The sequence below is a fragment of the Centropristis striata genome, chromosome 3 (assembly GCF_030273125.1).
Source record: "Centropristis striata isolate RG_2023a ecotype Rhode Island chromosome 3, C.striata_1.0, whole genome shotgun sequence".
In the NCBI taxonomy this organism is placed as follows: domain Eukaryota; kingdom Metazoa; phylum Chordata; class Actinopteri; order Perciformes; family Serranidae; genus Centropristis; species Centropristis striata.
Window position 1 is genome coordinate 9,502,600 of NC_081519.1, and position 12,605 is coordinate 9,515,204.

At 41.0% G+C, this 12,605-nt stretch overlaps 3 protein-coding genes across 3 annotated transcripts; all 3 read right to left on the bottom strand.

Annotated features, from left to right (window-relative positions):
• Nucleotides 1-714: 714 nt before the first annotated feature.
• Nucleotides 715-2,825, bottom strand: gpr84 (G protein-coupled receptor 84). Its single transcript, XM_059329688.1, has 2 exons — nt 2,776-2,825; nt 715-2,069 (listed from the first exon to the last, which is right to left on the bottom strand). Exon 2 carries the CDS (start codon nt 2,066-2,068, stop codon nt 875-877), a length of 1,194 nt encoding a protein of 397 aa, XP_059185671.1. The 5' UTR covers nt 2,069; nt 2,776-2,825; the 3' UTR covers nt 715-874.
• A 1,288-nt stretch (nt 2,826-4,113) lies between these two features.
• On the bottom strand, nt 4,114-6,691 carry LOC131968697 (G-protein coupled receptor 84-like). Its single transcript, XM_059329684.1, has 2 exons — nt 6,608-6,691; nt 4,114-6,134 (listed from the first exon to the last, which is right to left on the bottom strand). The coding sequence occupies exon 2, from the start codon at nt 6,131-6,133 to the stop codon at nt 4,952-4,954; it is 1,182 nt and encodes a 393-aa protein (XP_059185667.1). The 5' UTR covers nt 6,134; nt 6,608-6,691; the 3' UTR covers nt 4,114-4,951.
• Nucleotides 6,692-10,166: 3,475 nt separating this feature from the next.
• On the bottom strand, nt 10,167-11,354 carry LOC131969189 (G-protein coupled receptor 84-like). The gene has a single exon (XM_059330366.1). The coding sequence runs from the start codon at nt 11,349-11,351 to the stop codon at nt 10,167-10,169; it is 1,185 nt and encodes a 394-aa protein (XP_059186349.1). The 5' UTR covers nt 11,352-11,354.
• Nucleotides 11,355-12,605: the final 1,251 nt, after the last annotated feature.

Genomic DNA, 12,605 nt, shown 5'->3' on the forward strand with positions numbered 1-12,605 from the left:
AGATTTTGTGGATAGTGTTACAAACTATTAACCTCTGTAGCACCAGTGCTAGAAGCAAAAACAGTAAATGTACGGCCCTGTACTGTACATATCAATGTTGAAAATAATGTAACAACAGGCCAATATGAACCTATTTTATTTTAATCTTTGTAGTATCTTGTGAATGGACAGCCTCCGCCGCGGATTATTTCAAAACACTTGTTAACACATCGCTGGTCCGCTCCACGGCTGCTGACTTGCCTGGAAGCTTGACAGGCAAAGCAACAGTAACTAAGTGTGAATGAGAACTTGAATGGTGTCAGCCCTGCGATAGTCTGCCGACCTGTCCAGGGTGAACCCCCCTCTCGCTCAATGTCAGCTGGTGGTGACATATCTGTTAATTCAACACTCTGAACTCAGCTCTGGATTATTTATCACAAAATAAAATTTATTCCATACATAACACAAACGCAGTGTAATCGTGTACATGCATATTATGCTGCAAAAGCAAACAACAGAGTAAAACATGAGAGGGAAATGGCGACATCTGGTTGTTGAATCAGAAAAGCAAATATTAAATATTATATTGTCATAATGATGTAAAAATGTTTATTGTAGGCTAGATATATTTTCCTGTATAATTTTTATTGTGATGTTGAAAGCAGCGGCCGAACTGCGTTAAGGCGATACTTATATCATGTAACATGGAATATGGAGTGCACAAAATAGACTTTACCATGTGGTTATTTATTATGTATATCAGAATAGAAGATTTTCTTCCCCAGTGACTGAATATAGGCTGCACTATGTCTGTGTTTAATTTCATACGAACCTTATCATACTGGATTTAAGAGAAAACAACAGGCAAATTTATTATCCAGGAGTTTAGGAGCGTTCAACGACAGGTGAATGGTGCAGCAGCCCTGGTGAGCAGGACATGGTAGGCCTGTCGAAACTGTCTGTTCATGACAACATAGAGCACAGGATTGATGCAGCTGTTGAGCCAGGTGAGGTTTGCACAGAACATGTGAAGTACTTGTGGGGCACGGTTTTGTTTGTCGGCTATGTTGAGCAACAGGAAGGGGACGAAGCAGAACATGAAGCACAGAAACACAGTGAAGCACATGCGTGTCACAAGCTTAAATTCATCATCATCCCCTGAAGTTGCTGAGGTTGAGGAGGGTGCTGCAGTGGTGGAAGCAGGTATGGATAAAGATGCCATTTGGACAATATCAGTGGGAGACTCAGCAGAGGCCTGGACAGGTTTGGTGGATTTTTTAAAGGGGATTTCATCTGTATTTGGGGCTAGATCCACCTGACTGCTCACCTCACAGCTACATGTCTTTGCCATGCTGCTCTCTACACCACTGTCATCAGTCCCTTGAGCAGAAGAAGCTGGTTTCTTCCTGGAGGACCGGCGGCTGAACCTGTAGCGCAGGAGAGCTTTTGAGGCAATCCTGACACGTCTGTAGATGAGGAGGTAGAATACACCGACACAGCCCAGACCAACAAAGAAGTACAAAAAGAGCAGGATGGTGCTGTAGGGACGACCCCTGGTGCGATGGAAGCTGCATGTGCACACTTGTGGTACGAACACATATACAGGCCAGAGTGGGGCAAAGCTGGCTACGCCCAGTGCCCACGCTGCGCTCAGGAGTAAAGTAAGACCCCAATCGCAGAAGACACGGTCAAACACAGCCCTCTTTGCAACCAGGAGATATCGGCTCACTGCGACCAGGCAGAGGGTGATAATGGAGACAGAGTTGGAGAGAAAGAGGAGCAGGCCGAAGATGCTGCACCAGAGCTGACCACTGCGCCATCTGAGGTGTAGATAGGAGTCGACAGATATGGGCTGCAATATGGTGCAGTACAGGAGATCGGCTACAGCCAGGTTGACAATGAGCACATTGAAGCGAGTCCTCAGACGTGGGTCTAAGGCGAAGGCCAGGATGGTCATCAGATTCCCCACCGTACCAGTGATGGTCACACCACATCCCCACACCACAGCAAAGTATCGGTATTGTACAACTGAAGGACTGTAGCAGGAGAAGGGGTCGTCCTCTGTTTGGTTTGTGTGGTTCGTCAGCATTCTGTCAACCAACAGGAATTAGAATATAGGTTAACTTCTTTCTAATGTGCTCACGGAAAAAGTTACTCAAACAGAAACTCAGTTGTCCCCACCCCTATTTGCAGAGTCAGTAGTTCCAGTGGTGAAAGGAGAAATTACTGGTCCCAATTAGTCACCACTTCCTTTTTTAACTTTGACTTCTGTTTGCAATCGCCATTAATATTATTCAGTGTTCTGTTCTGTGTTCGCCACATCCCAACACCACACCAAAGTAACGATATTCTACGACTGAAGGGTCATAGCAGGAGAAGGGTTCGTCCTCCAGAATTTCAAACATCAGATCATAAAAACTCATCAACCGGACAACTGTGTACAGCTGTTGTAGCTCTAGCAACCTGAGATACACAACATTAGACATTGTGAATAAGCATAAATAGGGAATTAACAAAATAGAAACAAGTTCTGTGTACAGTATGGTCTCAGAACAGTTACCATCCTTTTAACAGTTATTTTTTTTAATATCAACTCTTTTCATCTCCTTTATTGGTCATTGCAGTACATTCTGCATATAGATTATGACTCATTTAATGAAACACTGCATAGAATAAAGCAAGCAAATTTAACATTGACAAAACATAAATTTAAAAGGGATTGAAGGCAAATTATTAAAAAATAAATCTGTAAGGCAAAAAAGCCCCAATGTCAAAACAAAATAGCTGTGATTTTACCTTAACACTGAAGATTTCTGAGTCTTTCTAACTGTGATGTGTAGCTGCGTCTTTCTCTGCAGTGATCTGCTGCACTGACTGTCTGGCTTCCTGCTGGTGTTACATATAATGTACATCCTCAGTGTCTCTTAAGTACCCATTACACAATGAAGGGGTATGAAGTTATTTTTTTCCAGTTCTTTCCAAAATTAGGGATAAAAGCTCTTGCATATTTCCAAAAGAATACATGTCTTTTTTTCAAATGGAATATCCAAATGTATAGTATTCGTGAAATGGGTTTTATTCTATAACGTCTGATAAATCACTTATTACACTGGACTGTTTGTCTGTACAGAACAGGACTTTGCCTCAGTAGATCAACTATTTTGATCATAACTATTTTGTTTTGTACCCACATTATCACAATACTAGAGTACATTTACAACTAAAACAATTGGTGATATACATTTTTTTTAAATACACGAAAACTACATAATAATGCTTGTGCCACATTTATGAAAGTGAAACAAGTTTGTGTTTGTGGTCAAGTGTATTTTTGTAGGCCAATACCACACGCCTCCTAACTAGTACTTGTTTGAGTAACATAACATGCTTTTTTTATCTGAATGTTTCCACACTCATAATTTTGGACTGCGAGCATAGTTAGTATAGCAAAAATACAGATAATGCAAATCCCTGCTGTATAGTCAGCATTCTGAATAATAAAGGTTTATTATATAGTAGCTCATCCTTCTGTTCTGTTAAACATATTGTAGTGAGACACTGAAACCTGAAACTGTGCAATGTGATGCACTTGAGAAAACATTGCTGACAATTTTTATTAGTTTGAGTTTCAATATTTTACAATGGTTGTTGAAAATCAGCGAGGGGAAGCTGCTCCTGTGACATTGAGGGAAAACATTGATATCTGCTTTGTGCCTTCCTTATTGCAACTGTTATGATTAGTAATGGGCCCGAGGCCCAATTCATTAAGACACAATCTGACCATTTTTCTGCTGCATGTTGACTTCCTGTTTCTGGAACTCAGGGGTAAATATAGATCATTTTGTATTAACATGAACCTCAAATGCAGAACAAGCACCGAAGTTGACAGTGACTACTTCCTTTTACCCAGTGGCGGTCGGCCAATGGAGGGTGCCGGCCCACCATAACCCACAACCTAGACCTTTGTTCCAGCACCCACTGTAGTTTCCTAAACTGTGAATGCAGAACAAGTTTCTAAACTTTAAGATTTCACAGCATGGTTCAGAGTGTCATTGTGCACATCAGAAGTGTGGACTCCAATTTCATGCAAGTTAACTTTTGTGAAAAAAATATACAAACTCACATATTTGAGTACTTGATCTTTATTATCAAAAGTTGAATACCACACTACATCTGTGCAAATATCATAGATTAACATGTATTATCATCATTCACATGTATTACCATCCAAACTGGCATTTTTCTGTATTTGTTGTGAATACTTCTCTTTTACATCCATTTATGTAACAGTATGACCATGAACTGAATTCAGTAACATATACTAAGGTACTTTATACATCCTACTGACACACATCCACAATATATTGATCTTTCACAGTGATTTAAAATGACCCTCATGCACATGAACTGAGTTTGTATTCACATTCAATGTGTTTTATATTTTATTCTAGCCTAAAATTAACCCTGATGCTAATATTGACTTGACAATAATCATTTTAAAGGTAAACCCTTTCAAGCTCCCTCACATAGAATATCATGAATGACCTGAATAATAGAAACATCACTTTAAAGTCCAGCTGTTTAGGATCTCATTGTTGACAACATCGATTGTATAAAATCTGGACGTAGTCTCCTTGATGCCAGTGAATTTTAAAGTGGACTCTCTCTGTCACCATCTTGGCAGTGCCCAACTCCTCCCAACTCCAGACTAATCCAAAAATAGGCAAAAAGGCTGAGCAGGGGAGAGCTGAGGTGTGCTAAATGCAGTGGCTAGTCACCTGAGAGAGCACCTGCCTGTCACTCAGAGCAGCCACGCCCTTAATTATGCATAGCTTTAAGCCTTCATATAGATTAAAGGGCAAATATAAAAATAGTTGTCATGAAGGCAGAAATTAGCTATACAGTTAAAAACAGTTTTTGTACCAAGCTATAAATATGTTTATTTCTGCTCAATTTTCAGCTCCGGGGGTTGTCACTTGGTAGAACACCAGGTCCAGAGACAGGTGAATGGTGCAGCAGCCCTGGTGAGCAGCAAATGGTAGGCCTGTCGAAACTGTCTGTTCATGACAGCATAGAGCATGGGGTTGATGCAGGTGTTGAGCCAGGTGAAGTTTGCACTGATCATGTACACAACCTGTGGCGCACGTCCATGTTTGTCTATTGTGTTGAGAAAAATGTACGGAACAAAGCAAAGCAAAAAGCACAGGAAAACTGCTAAACACATGCGTGTCACACGCGTCATTTCTTTATCATCTCCTGAGGCTGTGGAGTGGCCAGAGGATGTTGCCTTTGTGGGAGCAGGTGTGGCTGAAGGTGATGGGACGATGTCAAGGGGAGACTCGTTGGCTGCTGATGAATTTGCTGTCATGGTAGAAGCCTCAGATAGATCTACCTGACTGCTCATCTCACAGCTACATGTCTTTTCTACACCACTGTCATCAGTCTCCTGAGCTGAAGAAGCTGGTTTCTTTCTGGAGGACTTGTTGCTGATCTTGTAGCGCTGCAGAGCTTTTGAGGCAATCCTGACACGTCTGTAGATGAGGAGGTAGAATACACCGACACAGCCCAGACCAACAAAAAAGTAGAAAAAGAGCACAATGGTGCTGTAGGGACGACCCTTGGTGCGATTGAAGCTGCATGCGCACGCCTTTGGCACAAACTCAAAAACAGGCCAGAGTGGGCTGAACGAGGCCAGGCCAAGTGCCCACGCTGAGCTCAGGAGTAAAGTAAGACCCCAATTGGAGAAGACACGGTCAAACCAAGCCCTTTTTGCCACCATGAGATATCGGCTCATTGCGACCAGGCAGAGGGTGACAATGGAGACACTGTTGGAAACGAAGACGAGCAGGGCAGCAATGCTGCACCAGAGTGGACCACTGCGCCATCTGAGGTGTATGTTGGTGTCAACTATGAAGGGCTGCAGTGTGGTGCAGTACAGGAGATCGGCTACAGCCAGGTTGACGATGAGCACATTGAAGCGAGTCCTCAGACGTGGGTCTAAGGCAAAGGCCAGGATGGTCATCAGGTTCCCCACCGTACCAGTGATGGTCACGCCACATCCCAACACCACACCAAAGTAACGGTATCCTACGACTGAAGGGTCATAGCAGGAGAAGGGGTCGTCCTGTGTTTGGTTTGTCTGGTTCGTCAGCATTCTGTCAACCAACAGGAATGTTCTGTTATTCAGTGTTCTGTTTATTAATATTTGTGTGACCACAATCAGATCAAGAAAACCCATCAACTGTACAACTGTGTACAGCTGTAGCTCTAGCAACCTGAAATACACAAAGATATTTCTTCAACATTCGACATTGTGAATAAGTATAAATAAGGAATTAACTAAATAGAAACAAGGTCTTTGTACAGTATGGTCTCAGAACAGTTACCATCCTTTTAACAGTTACTTGTTTTTCTAATATCAACTCTTTTCATCTCCTTTATTGGTCACTGTGGTGCATTCAACATATAGATTATGACTCATTTAATAAAACACTGCATAGAATAGAGCAAGCAAATTTAACATAGATAGAACATACATTTAAAAGGGATTGAAGACCAATAAGAAATAATAAATCTGTAAGGCAAATAAAGCCCCAATGTTAAAACAAAACAGACGTGAATCTTTTACCTTAAAGTTGAAGATTTCTGAGTCTTTCTAACTGTTGATGTGTAGCTGCGTCTTTCTCTGCAGTGACTCTGCACTGTTTGTCTGGCTTCCTGCTGGCATATAATGAGCATCCTCAGTGTTGCTTAAGTTCCCTCTACGCAATGAAGGGGTATGAAGTTGGGTTTTTCCAGTTCTTTTGTAAATTAGGAAAGAGAGATCTTGCATATTTCCAAAATAATACATATTTTTTCCCCCAATGGAATATCCAAATGAGGTTTTATTCTATAATGTCTGCATATTGCAATTTAAGTCACTTATCACAGGGGACTGTTTGTACAAAACAGGACTTTGCCTCAGTAGATCAACTATTTTGAGCATCACTATTTCAATGTGTGTTGTGTACCCACATCATCAGAATACTAGAGTACCTGTACAACTAATATAATTATTGATTATTGTAGATGTATGTTGTATATTTGGAAAAAAGTCTATATTTAAAAATAAATATACATGTGAACTAAGTTATGATGCTTGTGACACATTTATGAAAGCGTTTGTGGTCAAGTGTAGGCCAATGTTACACAGCTCTTAAATAGTACTTGTGTAACATAGCATGCAGTGATCTGCTGTGCTGACTGTCTGGCTCCCTGTTGGTGTTACATATAATGTGCATCCTCAGTGTTGCTTAAGTACCTTTTTCGCAATTAAGGGGTATGAATTTGGGTTTTTCCAGTTCTAAATTAGGGAAGAAAGCTCTTGCATATTTCCAAAAGAATACATGTCTTTAAAAAAAAAAAAAGCAATATCCAAATGGGGGGAAAATGTATAGAGTTAGTGAAATGGGTTATATTTGATTATGTCTGATAAGACACTTATCACACTGTTTGTCTGTACAGAACAGGACTTTGTCTCAGTAGATGAACTATTTTGATCATCACTATTTTAATGTGTCGTATACCCACATCATCAGAATATTAGAGTACCTGTACAACTAAAACAATTATGAATAATTATTGATATATGTTGTACATAATAAAAATAAAGTCTATATTTAAAAAAACAAACTTGAAAACTACGTACTGATGCTAGTGACATATTTATGAAAGTGAAACAAGTTTGTGTTTGTGGTCAAGTGTATTTTTGTAGGCCAATACCACACAGCTCTGTCTCCCCCTTTCACTCTCAATATCTCTCCTGTCAATAAAGCTACAAAATGCTCCAAAAAAATCTTTAAAAAAACAAACAAACTAGTACTTCTGTAATATAACATGTTTTGTTTCCACACTCATAATTTTGGACTGCCAGCATAATGAAGTTTGTATCGCAAAAATGCACATAATGCAAATACCTGCTGCTATAGTCAGCATTCTGTATAACAGTTTATTTTACAGGAGCTACAGCAGAGCTTTATTATTTTGCAATGGTTGTTGTTAAGGGTCCTTTGGGAAATAAGCGAGGGGATTTAGCAGGGAAGGTACCCCAGTGACATTAAGGGAAAATATTGATATCTGCAATGTGCCTTCCTTATTGAAAATGTGATGATCTGTGAAGGGCATGAGACCCAATTCTTTAAGATCCAATAATACCACTTTTCTACTGCATGTTAACTTCCTGTCTCTGTCACTCAGGGGTAAATATAGATCATTCTGTAAAGGTTCATCTGTGAAAATCTACATCAACCTAAAATGCAGAACAAGTACTGAATTTGACTGTGACTACTTCCTTTTACCCATTGGCGGCCGGCCAATGAAGGGTGCCGGCCCACCGCAACCCACAACCTAGACCTTCATTGAAACTTATAAAAATACTTTGAAATATGTATTCTATATGAGCAAGGTAAATATTATATAGTTATCAATGGTGGAAGAAGTACGCAGATCCCTTACTTAAAGTAAAGTACTAATACCACACAGTCAATAGTGACTGAATGCAAGTTGCACTACATAGAATATTATGCAGGACCTGAACAGAAAGGAACATCACTATAAAGTCCAGGAGTTTAGGATCTCATAGTTGACAACATAGACTCTATAAAATCTGATCGAGTCTCTGTGATGCTAGTAAATCTCAAAGTGGTTGACTCTCTCTGTTACCATCTTGGCAGTGCCCGACTCCTCCTTACTCCAGACTAATCCAAAAATAGGCAAAAAAGGCTGAGCAGGGATTAGCTGAGGTGTGCTGAATGCAGTGGCTAGCCACCTGAGAGAGCACCTGCCTGTCACTCAGAGCAGCCACACCCTTAACTATGCATAGCTTTAAGCCTTCAAATAGTTCAAAGGGCTAATATAAAAGTAGTTGTCATGAAGGCAGAAATTATCTATAGAGATCAAAACAGTTTTTGTACCAAGATGTAAATATATTTATGTCTGCTGTAAGGGGATTTTAACATGGGGGCTGATGAGTGTAGGGTTATCTAGTTACAGATACAAATTGCCTCCCACAGAGGGTACCAAATGTGTAATGGTAGAAGCTTATTTAGATCAATCTTGCTATCAGAAATTGACTAAATTAATATTTATACTTTAAATAAAATTAAAGTTTACGGGGCACCATCCCCTTTTCTTAAAAAGGGGAAAGATAGCAAAGTCATGGTAAATCAGTCTGATAAAGTTACTAAACTATGAATTTGGAACACTGATTAATAATTAACTTAATAATTATAATCAAATTACCATTTTCATATTTAATATTGGTTGAAGGAATTTCGAGTTCTTTTCATAGCAGAGGTTGGCATATCACTCATTCATGTGCAACATTAAAAGGATCAGCGTGTTCAGTCCAAAAATATATTTATTCTAAAACAAAGCAAACTTGTTCTTGCTTGTTCTAACTGCCCAGAGTACTAGACCACAGAATCCACAGTTGAAAAGGGAGCAGAGATCCTTCTGATGAAGAATCAGTTCTTGGTTGGGTTTCTGTGTTTTCAGAGTCATTTGCTGTTGTTGGCTCCAAAAGCTTGGTGTAGATCTTTGTGACTATATCCAGTATAGATCACGAGCAGGAAACTTAGAGAGCGGTTGTAGACGTGATTCAGGCCTAATGGCTTGGTTTCTGGGCCTTGCAGGCTGGATTTCTGGTCCTTGTACGTTAGGTTTGTCCCTTAGAGCTGGAGAGAGAGAGAGAGAGAGAGAGAGAGAAGTTGTATGATCTGCCTCCTGTCAGACTAGACCAGGACAGGAGACGTGGTTTCCTCGAAGGAGAGTATAAGAAAAGAGAGACAGGATGGCTGCAGGAGACTTTTGTGTCTGAAGCTGGGGTGTTTGGGCTTCCTGGAAGAAACAGCCAATGAGATTTCACACCTCAGTTATATTCAAATCCACCTGGAGCTGTGGCGATGGTGGGGGTGGGTGTTGTGTATCTTTGGTTGGAGGGGAACAAAGAGAACCTCCATTTTGAGGGCATGATGTGAAGAAATTGCTGTCACAATTCCATTCCATTTAGTATAGTATATCCAAATGAACACTTATGGGATACCTGTGACCCCAACATGAGGATTAACTCGCTTTTAGGGCCAGGCAATTTAAGGAAGTGCAGTTTTTGGCACTTCAGAATTGGCTTCAGTTTTCATATCTGAAGGTTGTCACTTGGTGGAACACCAGGTCCAGAGGCAGGTGAATGGTGCAGCAGCCCTGCCGAGCAACACATGGTAGGCCTGTCGAAACTGTCTGTTCATGACAGCATAGAGCATGGGGTTGATGCAGGTGTTGAGCCAGCTGATCTTCCCACTGAGCATGTACAGAACCTGTGGCGCACGTTCATGTTTATCTAATGTGTTGAGAAAAATGTACGGAACAAAGCATAGCAAAAAGCACAGGAAAACCGCTAAACACATGCGTGTCACACGCTTCATTTCTTTATTATCTCCTAAGGCTGTGGAGTGGCCAGAGGGTGTTGCCTTTGTGGGAGCAGGTGTGGCTGAAGGTGATGTTGGGACGATGTCAAGGGGAGACTCGTTGGCTGCTGATGAATTTGGGTCCATGGTAGAAACCTCAGATAGATCTACCTGACTGCTCATCTCCCAGGCACATGTCTTTTCTACATCACTGTCATCAGTCTCTTGAGCAGAAGAAGCTGGTTTCTTTCTGGAGGACTTGCAGCTGATCCTGTAGCGCTGCAGAGCTTTTGATGCAATCCTGACACGTCTGTAGATGAGGAGGTAGAATACACCGACACAGCCCAGACCAACAAAAAAGTAGGAAAAGAGCACAATGGTGCTGTAGGGACGACCCTTGGTGCGATTGAAGCTGCATGCGCACACCTTTGGCACAAACTCAAAAACAGGCCAGAGTGGGCTGAACGAGGCCAGGCCAAGTGCCCACGCTGAGCTCAGGAGTAAAGTAAGACCACAATTGGAGAAGACACGGTCAAACCAAGCCCTTTTTGCCACCATGAGATATCGGCTCATTGCAACCACGCAGAGGGTGATAACGGAGACACTGTTGGAAACGAAGATGAGCAGGGCAGAGATGCTGCACCAGAGTGGACCACTGCGCCATCTGAGGTTTAGGTAGGTGTCAACTATGAATGGCTGCAGTGTGGTGCAGTGTAGGAGATCGGCTACAGCCAGGTTGACGATGAGCACATTGAAGCGAGTCCTCAGACGTGGGTCTAAGGCGAAGGCCAGGATGGTCATCAGGTTCCCCACCGTACCAGTGATGGTCACGGCACATCCCCACACCACACCGAAGTAACGGTATCCTACGACTGAAGGGTCATAGCAGGAGAAGGGGTCGTCCTCTGTTTGGTTTGTCTGGTTCGTCAACATTCTGTCAACCAACAGAAATGTGAAAGCATGTCAACACATCGGTAATGATGCTTTCATACATCAAGCAGTTGCCAAAGCAGCGTGAGGGAGGCTGGCTGGCTTTGTTGTGAACAAAAGTGGCTGAAGACAACAGGTCGTTACTCAAAAGCTATTTCAGTTTGCTGAATTATACACCTCTTCTTCATCGGTGAAAGGACATATCAATGAAGAACAATTCAAATAGAAACAAGGTCTTTGTACAGTATGGTCTCAGAACAGTTACCATCCTTGTAACAGTTACTTAAAAGTGTTTTTAATATCAACTTTTTTCATCTCCTTTATTAGTGACTGCCGTGCATTCAGCATATAGATTATGTCTAATTTAATAAAACACTGCTTAGAATAGAGCAAGCAAATTTAACATAGATAGAGCATACATTTAAAAGGGATTGAAGACAAATAACAAAACATAAATCTGTAGGGCAAATAAAGCCCAAATGTTAAAACAAAACAGCTGTGAATCTTTTACCTTAAAGCTGAAGATTTGATGTGTAGCTGCTTCTTTTTCTGCAATGATCTGCTGCACTGACTGTCGGCTTCCTGCTGGCCTTTAATGGGCATCTTCAGTGTTGCTGTGGTGTGGTGCATCATCAGCCTAAATAACAGAAGTGAAACACAGCACCTTGTCTGGTTTAAACTGTAGATGCAGCCAGTAGCACATGCTGGTGCTCAAAATTAGGAGCAAATATTACAATATAAAATAGACAAGGGTTGCAGATAATGATTGTTTTAAAAGGTCAAACCCAAACCAAACCACTTAAAATCATTCGCCTCTAATGTCATTTTTAATGCAAATGCACAGGCAAAACAAAAGACTTCAATTACTCACCTTCAAGTTGATGACTTCTACCAGTCTTTTTTATAGATGTGTGGTGTTTGTCATTCTCTGCAGTGATCTTATCTGCTCAGAGTCCGGTGTCCTTTTTTAATGTTGTTGTCTGTACATCCTTATTTTTACCATTGAAGTGACCAATGCTGGTGTTATTTTGATCTCATCGGTTTGTGTGTGGCATCATGAAAAATATTTATCCTGGAGATACCTATTGTACCAGGAACAAATGCAAAATTTGAATGCTTGAATTTCCATCTGTATGTGCATAGATTGATTAGATCAGAACTGTGCAAGATGCAAATTCTAAACTTCACAGGTGTGATATTGATAATAAAATGAAAGCCAAATTAAAAGATGGGTGTAGTTTAAGCAAGGGTGCCAAA